This window comes from Podarcis tiliguerta (genome assembly GCF_965153285.1).
Source record: "Podarcis tiliguerta genome assembly, chromosome: 8".
In the NCBI taxonomy this organism is placed as follows: domain Eukaryota; kingdom Metazoa; phylum Chordata; class Lepidosauria; order Squamata; family Lacertidae; genus Podarcis; species Podarcis tiliguerta.
The window spans coordinates 5,674,467-5,692,086 of NC_139541.1; the positions used below are offsets into that span (position 1 = coordinate 5,674,467).

The following is a 17,620-nucleotide window of genomic DNA, read 5'->3' on the forward strand; positions in this document are numbered from 1 at the left end:
ATTTTTCTGGGTTATGCTGCGCGCGCATGCGCAGAAGCGCTCTACCACCGTGTGCGCATGCACAGAAGCGGTCCCTCCGTTTGCAGAAACGTGAGGATGTGACCGGCGCTCTGGAAGGGATTCCGTCTGCAACCAGAGGTACCACTGTACAGTGGTACCTCGGGTTAAGAACTTAATTCGTTCTGGAGGTCCGTTCTTAATCTGAAACTGTTCTTAACCTGAAGCACCACTTTAGCTAAATACCTGGAGCATGAGAGGGTTAAATTTTGGAGTCATAGAGTCAAGTTATGGATGGAGTGAGTCCCCTCATTTGGGACTTTTTAGTTTAGAGATAAGGCAAGGATAATTGTGGTGCCCCGCAAGACGAATGCCTTGCAAGACGGAAAACTCGCTAGACGAAAGGGTTTTCCGTTTTTCAATGCGCTTCGCAGGACGAATTTCTCTATGGGCTTGCTTCGCAAGACGAAAATGTCTTGCGATTCTTGCGATTTTTTCCCCGCTTCCCACCCCCTTTTTCTAAGGCACTAAGCTGCTAATAGCCTTTTAGCAGCTAATCCGCTAATCCCTTAAGCCTTTATTAGCCGCTAATAGCCGCTAAACCGCTAATAGCGCTAATCCGCTAATAGGGTTGCTTCGCAAGACGAAAAAACCGCTAGACGAAGAGACTCGCGGAACGGATTCTTTTCGTCTTGCGAGGCACCACTGTAATAATAATAATAATAATAATAACAATAATACAGTGGTACCTCGGTTAAGTACTTAATTCGTTCCGGAGGTCTGTTCTTAACCTGAAACTGTTCTTAACCTGAAGCACCACTTTAGCTAATGGGGCCTCCTACTGCTGCTGCGCCGCCGGAGCACGATTTCTGTTCTCATCCTGAAGCAAAGTTCTTAACCCGAGGTACTATTTCTGGGTTAGCGGAGTCTGTAACCTGAGGTACCACTGTAACAGCAATTCAAAAGGAAACCTGGAAGGAACCCTGTTTCCAAACTCACGTAGCCCAGAGACTCTTCTAAATGCCACCACCACATTAAATACCAGCTCCGTCCTGGGATCAGGACTTCCAAGACCTCCACAGTTCAGTGGGCTCCTTTAGGTAGTTCTGCCAACTATGGTTGTAGGCCTGGACACACAATCTGAACCTGAATAAGCCAAATATTTAATTTGTGCAAGTTGTTTAAAAAATGGAGAATTGTGTCTACGTACTGAGGCTTCACATTTCTCATTCTACTAATTCACCTCATTTGACCATTTTCAGATAGCCATTTACCATTTAATTTTTCAGGACTTTATCATGACAGTGAAGTAACAATCCAGTAGAAAATATGAAATTAAATAAAGGGGAGGAAAGTACCAACCTCCCCACACATCCAGGGTTCACAGCCATTACCTCATAAAATAAGGTACATTCTCAAGTACACACTGATTTAGATGTTACACCAAAAGCCAACCTGATACAGAGAGAGTACAAGACAAATGTTATGAATACCAAGCAAAGTAACATTTCATCAGGACTTGCCACCACAATGACTGGCCTGTCATATTAAGTAACAAATGGCCACCTAATGGAGGCAAAATCCATAGGCTTAGCTGAACCCCAAGATACCCTCAATTTATAACTTCATTTCTCAGAAATGAGAATAAACATTCCTTTGTTGAATCAAATGATTAAAGAAAAACCAAGATTCCTTCCAGCCCTGCAATAAGGTCAAACAAGCAGTTACGAACAAAACAAAAAAAGTGTTTTATATATTAAGTCCATATTTGATTTATCAGAAATTGATAGAAGACACAGTTTGGGGTCTAAAGGCACCAGTACACCTATTATTTCAGAAATGTGCTTCATGACCTCTAACCCAAAAGTTGTGCACACACTTGTAAGACTGCCAAATGTGTGAACAGGGTCTACTTTTGTTACATCTCCTCCAACACACAGGAGAACTGACTGACTCTAGTTATACGTAAAGAACCACTGATGGGCTATTTTAAAAAAGATTTTTCTTGGATATTTGCGGAGGCAGATTTAAATGGGGGAGCGAGAAATGGTTTCCCCCACTGCACATTATCCACTACAGTGGTACCTCGGGTTACATACGCTTCAGGATGAGAACAGAAATCTTGCTCCGGCGGCGCGGCAGCAGCAGGAGGCCCCATTAGCTATGGTGGTGCTTCAGGTTAAGAACAGTTTCAGGTTAAGAACAGACCTCCGGAACGAATTAAGTACTTAACCCGAGGTACCACTGTATTTATAAACTTTATGCTCATGAGGAAATAAAACATCTAAGACAGGCATGGCCAAAGTCCATTTCGGGGGACTAATCAGCATGCCGGTCGGTTTAATCTGGCCCCTGCGGCAGTTTATTTCCTGGGGTAAAATCCTAAAAAAAGTCAACAACTTCAATCCTAAACAAAGGTTAACGGCTTCGGTTGGCCCTTTGGTCAGTCCTCGCGGCCCTTCACTTCATCAAATCTGGCCCTCTTTGAAAAAAGTTTGGACACCGCTGATCTAAGATATCTGAAGATTATAGAATCATAGAATCATAGAGTTGGAAGAGACCACAAGGGCCATCGAGTCCAACCCCCTGCCAAGGAAAGTCCAGCAGGAAACACCATCAGAGCACTCCTGACATATGATTGTCAAGCCTCTGCTTAAAGACCTCCAAAGAAGGAGACTCCACCACACTCCTTGGCAGCAAATTCCACTGTCGAACAGCTCTTACTGTCAGGAAGTTCCTCCTAAAGTTTAGGTTGAATCTTCTTTCTTGTAGTTTGGATCCATTGCTCCGTGTCCGCTTCTCTGGAGCAGCAGAAAACAACCTTTCTCCCTCCTCTATGTGACATCCTTTTATATATTTGAACATGGCTATCATATCACCCCTTAACCTCCTCTTCTCCAGGCTAAACAGCCTGGAATGCAAAAGTACTTCAAAGATGCCAAGATTTACTATGACTGAGGAATTCTATCAGTTGATATCAACAGATGAGAATTTTCAACACACGTTGGTTCTGTACATTAAACATCAAGAGTGCCAAGAATGATTGGTACATTATACAGGGCTGTCTGCTACAGAGAAAAAGGGCGTATGTTGTTTCTATATATGCACCACCATTTGGGTCTATTTCACTCTCTAACACCCATCCTCATTATGCGCTTACATTTCATTTGTAACAGCAATCCTCAAAGTTAATTCCCAGAAGCCTGACACTCTAAAAGTCTAGACATTTTTTCAAAAAGTGCTCAATTCTCAAAGCTGCACAGCACACATTTATTTCTGAAATGCTGGTTCTGGAAGCTAGGGGATGAAAAACCAAATGCTTTGTATTGTCTGGGGTTTTATGCAGATGTCAACCAGTTTTTGTTCCAAGGCATCAACAAGCAGGGCTAGAAGACTCCCCTGTGCCCTGCCCACTATTTATTTTGCATTGACATCCCAAAACATGGCAGACTCAGCAGGTCTGTCACATCTTGAGACAAGTAGCTGTGCTCAGGAGGATTTTGAGGAACTAACAGCACAGAAAAAAGGTCAATGCCTCATACTGGGAAGGATGGCTGGAGAAGCCTTCAAGACTGCATGTGCGTTGGAATGTGGAATCTCCACACAGGCAGCAAAATGAACTCTGGGATTCCACCAGTTGAGAGTTGAGATAGGCAGCTAGAAGCCAGGCCTAGAAGCAAAGCAAGACACGGAAAACAGCGGGAGAGGGAATATGCAGATGCTGCCACGAGCCAATTAATAACTTAGGCTTCAGATGGCATGCCACTGGTATTCAGAAGCACTGCTGCCTCCAGATGTTCAACAGCTGGAGGCAGCAATGCTTCCAAATACCAGTTGCCGGCAACCACAGGGAAGGAGAGTGCTCTTGTGGGAGAACCCTGCTTGTGGCTTCCCACGGGGATCTCACCAGCCACAGTGAGAACAGGATCCTGGACAAGATGAGCCACTGGGCTGATCTAGCAGGCTCTCTTCTTTTCTAAAGGTCAGAAGAAGAGAATGGAGTGCAAGAGAAGGATCAAACTGGGGTGCAGGAACAAGGAATAGGCAGAGACTCATACTGGAGAAGAGAGCTCTCCATAGCTACTGGTCTATAATGGCTATATTTTGCCTTCACAGATGTGTTGAACCAAAGGTGAAATGTTCCAGAAAGCCTGCAAGTGCCATCTTGGTAGTCAAGATAACCCCAAAATAATTGGTAGTTGTTGGAAGAATGAGCTCATATATTCGCTTGCTTTGATATATGCTAATTGACTTACTTTGTTGCTGTACTTATCTATAGGACTTGGGATGCTGGGCACTAGGACCAGACACAGGGGAGAAGCTTTGGATAGCTGCCACCTATGGCCTCATGGACCAGGTGTGATGGGAGGTTCTGGGTAAACTGATGTAAGCTGCTTTGTGAATAAAAGATGTATACATGTTTGCTTGGGTGCAAAGAAGTCATGACAAACTCTCACTGTGAGGCTTTGAACACTGTGTTGTAAGTTGACTAATTTCTTTAATAAAGAACTATAACTGGCCAACCTGGTGTTTTTGACACCCTTCTTTGGTGTCCCTGCATCAAACCACTCCTTGGGGCCTGTGATCCAGAACAACAGTTGGAGGCAACTATACTTCTGCACACCACCTGCTGAAAAACCACAACAGCAAGAAGGTGCTCTTGTGGTCAGGTCCTGCTTACAAATTTCCCATTGGGGCATCTGGTTGGCCACTGTGAGAACAGGACGCTGGACTAGATGGGCCTTATTTGGTTGAGCTCTTCGTATGCTCTTATAAGGGGATGGAATAACTGGTGTCTGAGTTTGGTGGCCACAGCCAGCGTGGACTGAGCTGGAGGCAAAAAGGACAGAGTGACGAAACCTCATCCTGGTCTAGGACAATAGAGTGAGTAGCAACAAATAACAGCTTTGCTATTTCACCTTCCTCTTTGGAAGGTGCAACCTCAAGCTTGGAAGGCTAGACAGCAGTGTAGGTAAAGTGCAGGTTGTGCTAACGCAGCCCAGCTTCTTGGAGTCTTCCTGTATTTCCCAAGTTGAATAAATCTCTCGGTTGCAAAAACCCTCTCCATCTTTCTGCATTCATTATTTGAAGAATGAGGGCAGTGGATATGAAACTCTACTTATTATTATTATTGAGGAATTCTTGGACTGCCTTTTAGGTATAACCATCACAATGTGGCTTATGTAAAGGTAGAGGGACCCCTGACCATTAGGTCCAGCCCTGGCCGACTCTGGGGTTGCAGCGCTCATCTCGCTTTATTGGCCGAGGGAGCCGGCGTACAGCTTCCGAGTCATGTGGCCAGCATGACTAAGACGCTTCTGGCGAACCAGAGCAGCGCATGGAAACGCCATTTACCTTCCCGCCGGAGTGGTACCTATTTATCTACTTGCACTTGACGTGCTTTCAAACTGCTAGATAAGCAGGAGCAGGGACCGAGCAACGGGAGCTCACCCCATTGCAGGGATTCGAACCACCGAACTTCTGATCGGCAAGTCCTAGGCTCTGTGGTTTAACCCACAGTGCCACCCGCGTCCCGTGGCTTATGTACATCTACACAAAAAGTTCTAAAATAAACTACTTGACGCTAGATGGCCAGATCACACTAATAAAAAGCCCAATGAAACCATACAGAACAAACTGCAATGTTGAGAGCCCCAGAAAAACTCAGTATGTGGCCACTTTAAAAGACTGATTCATTCAAACACACTCTAAGATGGCTTTTGGAGATTCTTAGGGATTTTCTTTGTTGTACAAGAGTTCAGAACATTTCAACCCCCTTGGTGCCCCATTCTGTGTCTACCCCTCCAGCTACAGAACACTGTACACCACCCTGTTCAGACTTGCCAAATGCTCATTTTCCAGCTGCCAGCCAATGAAGGCATGTGTTTGGCCAACCCAAGGGTGGGGATTATTCCTTACTATGGCTGGACAATATCAGGCCTTTGAACCTAGATAAAGTAGTATTGAGCATAGCAGCGATGCAGTGAAGGAGCCCTGTGCACACTAGATAAGGATGGAAGCATGAGACAGCGAGCACTGAAGAAGCACTAGCTGGAGTTTTTTCCAAGGTAAATCTCAAAACAAGATGTAGCAAGCACTCCACCTCCTCTTTCATAATAACACTACAAGAGTCTGCTGGATCAGGCTAAAGAGGGTCCATCTAGTCCAGCATCTTGACCTGTTCACACAGTGGATAACTAGATGCCTGTGGGAAACCTGTGCAAGCACCAGAGCAATCTCCACTCCTATGGTTTCCAGCAACTGGTATTCAGGAGCATTGCTTTCTCCAACTGTGGAGGCAGAGCCGAGCCATTTTATGAACTTCTATCATGTCACCTCTTATTCGCCTTTGGTTTCAGAAGGCCCTATACATATTGTAATTTCAGAAAAGTTGGACCCATTTGATGCATGCTTCTCAAGGCACCAAGCCAATGGACCAAACCACCCCATGGTGCATGTTTTTGATGTTTAATAACAAACAATCTCATGTCTGGTAGGTTCCCATAAATTTTTTATTTGGTACTGGCAGCATACCGATATTACTGGTTCTCTCTGTTCCTGTGAAAACAATGATCGTATTTTCTAGTCTGACTTTGGATTGAACCTCTTCATGTCCCAATGTAATATCCAACCATGTACTATGGATTTATAACAGCAACTCACCACCTAACTCTTTGCTTTGTTGTAGAGTATTTTGATTACTTCATAAAGTTAATTTTTTTTTTAAAAAAAACCCTATCCTTATTGTCTAGTATTGGCAAGAAGTCTCCATCTTTCTGGCAACGGTGAAATACTTTGAACGGAACCCATTAAGCCAGTAGATCCCACTGCACCCTTTCAGAGCAGGGCTTTGATCGCCTCTTTTAAAAGGAGGAGACGGAGGGTTTAACTGATGGTGCCATGGGAAGTGAGACAAACTCTACTGCATACCCAGTACAGCAACCAGTGTTAGAAATTGGAATAGAAAAGCTAGGAGCCAAATGGCTCCTGGAACCTGGGTTGTGGGCGCCAAAAGAGAATGTCTAGTCGCCATTTGGGGGAAGGGGTCGGCAGCACTTTTTGTTTATTATTTTGATAAGCATGAACTAATACACAATTCACTTAAGTGAAACACTGTTAATATCACATTTTTAACAGAAATTGTTAAGACATGTTTAATTTGGTGTTTACAGTAAAAATATTGGTACCATACTTCAATTTTCAAAACACTCTACTCTTTATTGTTAAACTCCTCAGCATATTGCCTATCCTTAACATATATTCTGAGGCTTCAAAATATATACATTTAGGTAATCCTCGAGTATCAGCCAGACACAAAAAATGGCATGCAGACTTTTTGAGGTGCTCACAAATGGAGAATCTTTAAGTTTGAAATGTGCCCGGTGCCCTGCTTAATTCTGAAGCCTGATGGCAACCAACAACCCACGGGGCTCATGCACAAAGTGTGAATGGAACGGTGGAGTTTGGCACCCAAATGCTAGTGGAACAGGGGCATCCGTGAAGTCAAAGCTGATGCTTAAATGCCTCAGGTGTCCTGCAGCAACAGGAAGTCAGGAAGTGGACTGGAGAGAGGACCGTACTTCTTGGGAGATGTGAAACATCAGGAAAAGCCTGTCTGCTAGTGATGGGAGCGCTGACAGCAAAACTTTCGATGGCCAGTTCCTGAGGACCAAAGGGTTCCCAAAAGTGCCTTAGTAACTTTAACTGAGGCCAGGGTGGAGTCTAAAGCCATTCCAGAAGTTGAAGTCAGAACCAAACACTATATTGGTCAGGTGACTGATTTAAAAAGATGGCAGGTACTGGTAGCATGCTGAACAGTTAAGTGGGCATTGGTACTGATAAAATGTCAGGCAGTGTAGCGAAGAGTATAACAGATGTCAGTATTGCTAGAATACAAGCAGTTATGAACAAGCAATGTTAGAAACTCAGATGTATAACCTAATCACCGAATGGCACCTTAAACCTCGGTTACGGTTGCCACAACTGATAATCTAGGCACCTTTTGTTTTAATAGAGTTATTGTTGTTGTTGTTGTTGTTGTTGTTGTTATTAAAGCCACTTTATACTCTGGGGGTAGGGGTAGGGGGAATGCTACAGAAAGGACTGAAAAAGTGCTACTTTATGTTATGTAGATTCTCTTCCCAAAGCTCAAATGACTGAATGAAAGAAATATACACCAAGTCAGTTGTTTTATGGTAGCCATCATGATGTGTGGTGTTGGGGCTGACATCACAAGCAGTCCCAGAACAGCAACACAGACAGATACACTTTCAACAGGCAGCAATACTGAAGACAAGAAAACTCAAAAGTAGACAAGTGGGGCAGCAGTAGGGTTAGGGAAAGCGGTACTTTTTTGACTATTGCAGAATCTGCTGTTTGGAGAAACACTCCAATGGGACTGGAGCAGATGATGGCTTCAACATACTTTCCAATAACGGCAGCATCAAGCCACTCTGAGCATCTTCTGCAATGGATATGCACAATAACAGCCCTTCCAAGTCCAAAGCAAAAGTCATGAGCACCGAGCAAAAATACAGTGGTACCTCGGGTTAAGAACTTAATTCGTTCTGGAGGTCCGTTCTTAACCTGAAACTGTTCTTAACCTGAAGCACTACTTTAGCTAATGGGGCCTCCTGCTGCCGCTGCTGCACGATTTCTGTTCTCATCCTGAAGCAAAGTTCTTAACCCGAGGTACTATTCCTGGGTTAGCGGAGTCTGTAACCTGAAGCGTATGTAACCTGAGGTACCACTGTACACCAACTTTCTCCCTCAGTTAACAGTGGCAGCCTTGTTTTTCAAGCCGTCACAGGGCTATAGAATAAGCACTGATCTGCTACCGTATCCAAACCAGCCACCCCCAAGCCAGTGTCCTCCAGATGTTTTAGAGTCAACTTCCCCCAGCCTCATATGGCCAAGCTGGTAGGGGCTGAAAGGAGTTGCAGTCTGAAACATACGGAGAGATGAAACTAGGCTGGGGAAGGCTCGCATAAAACTGCACAAATTATTCCTGCATTGCAGGGGGTTGGACTAGATCACCCTCAGGATCTCTTCCAACCTACAATTCCATGATTCTAACTTGTGGACCTCCGTGGCCTAAATAGACTACCTTTTGCCAATTCCCAGGGATCGCAAAACAGAGGACCGATCAAGACCCCAGCAGGCCACCATCTGTATTGGACTGTGCTTGCCTCGATGACTTACAAGTTGCCCAGGAGTGCATTAGGGTGGGGAGAGAACATTTACATAAGATCAGAACTGAAAGAGCCATGCTATCTTGTCCAATCTCATGCCATTCACCACCTCTACTCTGATCTGGCTATCTACCGAATCCAGATGACAGCAGTGTACCACAAACTGAGAGCAAGTACAGGGCTGTCAGACAAGTGCAGAAGAACAGCTCTAGACAACATGTCATGTGCTACAGAGTGAGGCAAAAACCCTCCAAGGTAACTATCCAATCTTACCTAGGAAGGATTATTTCAAAAGCCCAAATGTGATACCCAACAAGGCCTGCTTCCAGAAAAGTTCTATTCAAATGCAATCCACACCAGCCAACAACATCCTGCTGTGACAGTAAAGAACTCTCTCATAGAACAATTTCTAAAAGCACCCAAGAGCTTCACCATTAAATCCCAGAAAGGAGGACAAACAGCAGGACAGCTGAAACAGTCAGGGAGATGGTGGTTCAAGCAGATACTGCTCCTGATATGCAGCTGAGTTCAGAGGCATCTACCACAGCCAGCAAATGGACTGAAAGCAACAAGGGCCTGTAGACTAAAAAACAAGAGAATGTGGCTAACCTATCTGCAGGAAGAAAACTGCAACTCTCTGCACCTGTGGCAGTATTGTGAAGGGTTGCCCAAACAAAACAAGGAGAGGGAGGGGAGGTTATTTATTTTTTCGATTTACAGATACCTTCTTGGGTTTTAGAATGGGATGAAAGGTTACACATTGGTGGAGGAGAGGGCTATCAATGGCTATGAGTCCGGAGGGCAGAAATGCTTCCGAATACCAGTTGCTGGAAACTGCAGGAGTGGAAAATGGTCGTGTTCAGGTTGTGCTTGCTGGTTTCCCAAAGGCATCTGGTTGGCCACTGTGAGAACAAGATGCTGGACTGGATGTGCCATTGGAGTGATCCATCAGGCTCTCACCTGCTGGGTAACTTCCCTTCTCACGTACATTATTTGTTAATCACTTCTTTTTCAATATTAAACTGACAGGTAAAGGTAAAGGTACCCCTGCCCGTACGGGCCAGTCTTGCCAGACTCTAGGGTTGTGCGCTCATCTCACTCAAGAGGCCGGGGGCCAGCGCTGTCCGCAGACACTTCCGGGTCACGTGGCCAGCGTGACATCGCTGCTCTGGCAAGCCAGCGCAGCACACGGAACGCCGTTTACCTTCCCGCTAGTAAGCGGTCCCTATTTATCTACTTGCACCCAGGAGTGCTTTCGAACTGCTAGGTTGGCAGGCGCTGGGACCGAGCGACGGGAGCGCACCCCGCCGCGGGGATTCAAACCGCCGACCTTTTGATCGGCAAGTCCTAGGCGCTGAGGCTTTAAACCACAGTGCCACCTGCGTCCCATAACTGACAGGTAACACCTGGTAAATACAGATCTCTCTCTATTGAACTGGAACTGCCTATTATCTGACTGAAGGTTGACCTGAGGAGAGGTGTGGACAGGCTTCTTGCTTGCTGGATTTACTTACAATTTTTACTAGAACCCCAAGATCTATCAATCACAGCTGGTGCAAAAAACATACACTTAAAACTGAACCCAGGAATGTGCTTTGCATTCCAGAGCTCACAGTTTTTTCCACAAAAGGGGCTCCCAGTTACCCCAAGCTTTCTCCCTTTTAGAAGCACAAATTAGGTTAGTTTTGTGTGTGTGTGTGTGTGTGTGTGTGTGTGTGTTTATGTGTGTTGGGAGGAGGGTAATTTTGTTGCTGCTGCTCTTAAACTAGGAGACAGAACTCCTTGCCAGTTTGCTGCAAACAATGCAGAGATCTATCAGCAAATCCAGATTACCTCTCTGCATTTGGACCCCCATACATCCGGCAATGAAATATATCCACCCAAGCATTGGTGTGGGGAATCATACACTAGACCTGTAAATAACTGCTTGCCAGGTCAATATCTTTATGCAAGGAGGGCTAGTATTTTTTTGTTTTAAAAGCTGAGAACTCATGTTCATTTATTCACAAGATCACCACATATAGTCAATATGATGCAAGCAATAAAGTTTTGAATTGATCCAAGATGTGTTAAATTCAGGCTGCTTGGAAGCCAACCAGAACCTGCAATGGGGTTTTTCACATTTGGCATACACCAGACTTCACTAGAGAAGGACATTCAAGATACTCCTTAATTTTAGGGTTGTGGGTTCAAGCCCCACATTGGGCAAAAGATCCCTGCATTGCAGAGGGTTGGACTAGATTACTCTTGTGTTCCCTTCCAATCTGAAATTCTATGATTCTACTCGTGCCAGTGTGGTGTAGTGGTTAGAGGGCTGGACTAGAACCTAGAAGACCAGGATTCAAATCTCCACTTGGACACAAAGCTCAGTAGGTGACCTTGAGTCAGTCGCTGCCACTCATCCAAACCTACCTCACAGGGTTGTTGTGGGGATTAAATGAGGAAGGGGAGAAACATGTACATCACCTTGAGCTCCTTTGAGAAAAGGTGAGATATATATGCAATAAATAAATACATTCATTGGAATGAATTTAAATTATCATCCCAGTTGATGGTAACTCGAAACTTTTGATAGTAGAACAAAGTTCAATCTCTAGTTAGGGAATCAGGTGGTGGAACTGAAGACTGGAGAGCGGCAGCAAGCTAGAGTACGCCTGGAAGAAGCGGACCATTTGGATCCCTTCCAGTCGGGATTCAGGCCTCATCATGGGACTGAAACTGCCTTGGTCGCACTGGTTGATGATCTCCTGCGGGCTAGGGACAAAGGTGAGTGCTGTTTCCTAGTTCTGCTGGATCTCTCAGCGGCGTTTGATACCATCGACCATAACATCCTTCTGGACCGTCTTGAGGGGATGGGAGCTGGGGGCACTGTCATACATGGTTCCGCTCCTTCCTCCTGGGCCGTGTTCAGAAAGTGGTGGGGGGGGGGATGAGTGTTCAGACCCCTGGGCTCTCACTTGTGGGGTGCCTCAGGGTTCTGTCCTCTCCCCCATGCTTTTCAACATTTACATGCAGCCACTGGGAGAGATCATCAGGAGGTTTGGGCTGGGTGTTCATCAGTATGCGGATGATACCCAGCTCTACCTCTCTTTTAAATCAGAACCAGTGAAGGGGGTGAAGGTCCTGTGTGAGTGTCTGGAGGCGGTTGGAGGATGGATGGCGGCTAACAGATTGAGGTTGAATCCTGACAAGACAGAAGTACTGTTTTTGGGGGACAGGAGGCGGGCAGGTGTGGAGGATTCCCTGGTCCTGAATGGGGTAACTGTGCCCCTGAAGGGTCAGGTGCGCAGCCTGGGAGTCATTTTGGACTCACAGCTGTCCATGGAGGCACAGGTCAATTCTGTATCCAGGGCAGCTGTTTACCAGCTCCATCTGGTACGTAGGCTGAGACCCTATCTGCCCGCAGACTGTCTCGCCAGAGTGGTGCATGCTCTGGTTATCTCCCGCTTGGACTACTGCAATGTGCTCTATGTGGGGCTACCTTTGAAGGTGACCCAGAAACTACAACTAATCCAGAATGCGGCAGCTAGACTGGTGACTGGGAGCGGCCGCCGAGACCATATAACACTGGTCTTGAAAGACCTACATTGGCTCCCAGTATGTTTCCGAGCACAATTCAAAGTGTTGGTGCTGACCTTTAAAGCCCTAAACGGCCTCGGTCCAGTATATCTGAAGGAGCGTCTCCACCCCCATCGTTCTGCCTGGACACTGAGGTCCAGCTCCGAGGGCCTTCTGGCGGTTCCCTCACTGCGAGAGGCCAAGTTACAGGGAACCAGCCAGAGGGCCTTCTCGGTAGTGGCACCCGCCCTGTGGAACGCCCTCCCATCAGATGTCAAAGCGATAAACAACTACCTGACATTCAGAAGACATCTGAAGGCAGCCCTGTTCAGGGAAGTTTTTAATATGTGATATATTATTATTATTATTATTATTATTATTATTGGAGTAGACAATCCTGGGCTCAATGGACAAGAAAGCTCACCTGGTATAAAGGCAGCCTGAACAAACTTAACAGAAAACGGGATGTTTTGCCATTATGAAACTTATTTTAAATTTGCGCATATGGTGTATTAAAACAAATGACTAGTGAATATATCCAAAGATTAACGTAAGAACCTATAAAGAGCCTGCTGGATCAGGCCAATTGCCCATTGTGTCCTGTTCTCACAGTGGACAATCAGATGCTCCAAAGCAAAGCCTGCAAGCAGGACCCAAGCACAGGGAGCACTCTTGCCTCCTATAGTGTATTCTGAAGCATTGCTGCGCCAACTGTGAAGGCACACTATAGACCTCATAGCCAGTGGCCATCAATAGCTGTTTCGTCTTATCTTCTTTTAAAGCCATCCAGTTTGGTGGCCATCATCGCCTCCTGTGGGAGTGAGTTCTATAGTTTAACTATTCTGCTAGAAAGAATGATCAACGTACAGCCGAAGTTCACATTTAATCAGACGACTACTAATTCTTATTAATGGCAAAACTAAGGAAAATGGGAAAAAGAAAAGAAATCTATCTGGGAAACACTTGAGGCACTTCATGCATTCCAACAGACAGGTGCTCGCATTCCCACTTGGTGTCAACCATAGCCACTTGTAAATCTGAGGGGAGATGGTACACACATACCTCCTCTCAGTCTGCTGCTGTTCCTGGGGGAATAATTATAAGGAGTTACACAAATGCCTTTCAGAAAAGACATGTCAACCTATGATGGGTGGTGGAGGAGCGGGGAGCCATTTTTCTCTGCAATGTGCTAAGTGACTCCAAAGCATTTCATCTCCAAGAACTTGCACAGCCAAGTTACGAGCAAATGAACAGCTCACCCTTGTGGCACTTGGAGGTACCAAATCCAGAAGGAGCAGGCTGGGGGATGTTATGCCTAGAGCCACTGCCCTGGAGGAGCCCAAGGTCCACATCCCCCGCCGAGCAACTCCTGCAAGTTCTCCACTCTTCCTAAACCACAGCACAGTCCTGGCAAAAAGACCACCAAGGAGGCTGGACTGACCAAAGCAGACTTTGCAAAAGAGCAACTGAGAGGAGTAAAAATTCCGGCACAACGCTGCGCTTCTTGGGACTAGAGAGAGGGCAGAAGGTTGTTTTTGCTATCCCTTCCGTGGAAGCCAGTGCAGCCCAGGCAAGTGACTAAGAAGTGGGCCGAGGCTAGTTGTTGGGTTTTGGGCTTCCTAGCTCTGATGTGCTCTATCTTTTCGCCCCCTTCCCAAACCCAGAAAGCTGGATCAGAGGGAGCCGGAGCCCTTTTTGACTCCTCAGCATCAAACCCCGGGGCCGGATCCGACCCCGCTTCTCTCGCCCGCGCCTCTCCCTCCGCCTGGCCACGAGCCACACCACCTGCCTTGCATGCGAGGAAGCCCCCAGTCTCAGCCCCCGCCGGCATCTCCAGGTGGGAAGCCCTCCTGGAAACCCGCTGCCTGCCAGCCAGTGCAGGCGGTCCTGAGCTACACGGGCCCAGGGCTCCGGGCCGTGACCGGGGAGTCACGCGCCTCGAACCGGGCAGAAGCGGGTGCTGGAAGGGCCGGCCGCGAACTTCTCCCGGGCGCCCGTCCTCCTCCTCCATTCCGGCGCAGGCCCAGGAGGCGCCCGCCGAGCTCGGCCCGCGCGCGCTCTCTCTCTCACGGCCCCCGGCAGGCTAGGCCCGGCCCCCGGGTGGCCCCCGCCAGGCTAGGCCCCGAGAGCCCCCTCAGGTCTCTGGCCACGGCGGCGCGGCCTGTCCGCCGAGCCCCGCTCTCCCTCGCGCATCCCCTCACCTGCACATGATCCGCCATTTTGCTCCATTCATGTTCCGCTCCCGCCGCCGCTCTCGCTGCCGCCGCCGCCGCCGCTTCTCGCCCCCTCCCACCGCAGGCGACCCAGCCAGGGCTGCCGCGCCTGCGCACTGGCGCCGGCCCTCCTCACGCACTCGGCGTCAAGCGGGGGCCTCGAGGGCTGAGAACGAACCAGGGACGCCGCCGCCGCTGCGGCCGCCGCGCGGGCTTTCGGAATGGCTCGGCTGCTCTGCGGCGGCGTAGAGGAGGGAGCCGACGGTCGCGCCGCAGTGACGTCACCGCGCAGGAGCGGGCGGGGGGGGGGGGAGAGAGACTGTTGCGCGCGCGCGCCGGGACGGGAATGCGCAGGGTGGAATCGGACTTTGTTTACATGGCTTCTTAAAGGGGCCGCGCGTCGTGGCGCGGGGCAGGGCTCCTCCACGGAGGGCGGGGGGTAAGGAGCTAGTCTGAAACAGCCAGCCTCTGAGGGGCAGGCGGTGTGGGGACAGGGAGGAGGCGTCTGAGGGAGCCTTCTCCAACCGGGCGCCCTTCAGGTGTTTTTGGACTACATCTCCCATCATCCTTAGCGTCGTACGGCCGCGCTGGCAGGGGCTGATGGGAGTTGTAGTCAAGCGGGTCAGACCAGGCAGCCTCTTTTGACAGGGGCCGGCCAGATTCGAAATACGAACATGAAAAGAGCATCCATCAAGGAGCCCAGCCTCCTCTTTTCACAAGGGGCCGATCAGATAGGTGCCTCTTGTTGGAAACCCACAAGCAGGATCTGATCCCAAGAGAACTCTCCCCTTCCGTGGTTGCCAGCACCACTTCCCATTTTACCCCTTACCCTTGGCTTGTTCTTGTTTGTGCCAAGGGCATTTCCCACAGTACCCCAAGTCGTATTTATTTATTGCATTTATACCACATCCTAAGGAGTTCAAGGGACGTGGGTGGCGCTGTGGGTTAAACCACAGAGCTTAGGACTTGCCGATCAGAAGGTCGGCGGTTCGAATCCCCGTGACGGGGTGAGCTCCCATTGCTCGGTCCCTGCTCCTGCCAACCTACAAATTCGCACTCTGGAAGAATGGCAGATGAAGGTGATGGACTATATGGAATTGGCAGAAATGACCGGCAGAATCAGAGACCAGGGAGAAGAGACAGTGGAAGAAGATTGGAAGAAATTTAAAGACTATTTACAGAAATATTATAAGATTAATGAATGTTAGAATGACATCGGATTGAACGTAAAAGGTCATTAGCAACAAAGTGGTGAAGGACTATAGAAAATTCAAAGGTTAAAAGGTGTAAAATTAAAGGGCTTAATATATTAAGATATTAGGAGATCAAGATATATTAAGATATTAAGATTAAGATAAAGATTAATTAAGATAGAGGGAAGGGATTTGCTGAACTGGAATACAGTGAGGGGAGGTGTGGGGAAGTCTGGGAAATAAGTAAATGCAAGGAATACTATGAAAATGAAATTGTTTTTATTTGCTTTTTTCTCTTTTCTCTTTTGTGCTGTTGATTTTGTCGTTTTGTATTTTTTTGTTTTTCTTTTTTTATGCAAAAACTTTAAAAAATATATTATTAAAAAAATAAAATACAAATTCGAAAGCACGTCAAAGTGCAAGTAGATAAATAGGTACCGCTCCGGCGGGAAGGTAAACAGTGTTTCTGTGTGCTGCGCTGGTTCTCCAGAAGCAGCTTAGTCATGCTGGCCACATGACCCAGAAGCTGTACGCCGGCTCCCTCGGCCAATAAAGCGAGATGAGCGCCGCAACCCCAGAGTCGGCTACAACTGGACCTAATGGTCAGGGGTCCCTTTACCTTTAAGGAGTTTGCAGTGGAGTACGTCAGCACCAGATTTAGGGTGGTGTGGGTGGTTCCTGTGTGCAGGGTGCACTGAAGTGAAGGGGTACAAAATTGAGAAGATCCATAATTGAGAAGATCCATTGGGGGGGGGAGCATATTACAAAAGTCTGCCCCTGCATACATGGTCCCCTTGTGAGGTAGTTGAGGCTGAGGGGTAGTGAAAGTCCTTCCAAGTTCACACAGTGAGCTTCATGGCTGAATGGGGATTTGAAACGGGATCTCTCCCAGATCCTAGTCTGACACTTTAACCACTACACCCCACTGGCTCTTGCTCCTTCTCTCTAAAGCTCTGTAGACATGGGGCTTATCCACACTTACCTTTCTCCACTCTTCTCAGACACAACCTGCAATTTAAAACCTCTGTGTCCAAGCACCCTTTTCCCCCTTCTCTGGAGCTTTTCCTGCAGAACCACACTCTTTAAAGCTCAATAAGAGAGCTGGGCATGTTTAGCCTGGAGAAGAGGAGGTTAAGGGGTGATATGATAGCCATGTTCAAATATATAAAAGGATGTCACATAGAGGAGGGAGAAAGGTTGTTTTCTGCTGCTCCAGAGAAGCGGACACGGAGCAATGGATCCAAACTACAAGAAAGAAGATTCCACCTAAACATTGGGAAGAACTTCCTGACAGTAAGAGCTGTTCGACAGTGGAATTTGCTGCCAAGGAGTGTGGTGGAGTCTCCTTCTTTGGAGGTCTTTAAGCAGAGGCTTGACAACCATATGTCAGGAGTGCTCTGATGGTGTTTCCTGCTTGGCAGGGGGTTGGACTCGATGGCCCTTGTGGTCTCTTCCAACTCTATGATTC

The 17,620-nt window shown here is 47.4% G+C and overlaps 1 protein-coding gene across 1 annotated transcript in view; it reads right to left on the bottom strand.

Annotated features, from left to right (window-relative positions):
* XPO7 (exportin 7) overlaps positions 1-15,237 on the bottom strand; it is a 59,435-nt gene extending 44,198 nt beyond the window's left edge. Inside the window, exon 1 of the mRNA XM_083453777.1 lies at positions 14,948-15,237. Coding sequence (XP_083309903.1) covers positions 14,948-14,965 — 18 coding nt within the window. The 5' untranslated portion in view covers positions 14,966-15,237. The remainder of the gene's footprint in view (positions 1-14,947) is intronic.
* Between the last annotated feature and the right edge of the window lie 2,383 nt (positions 15,238-17,620).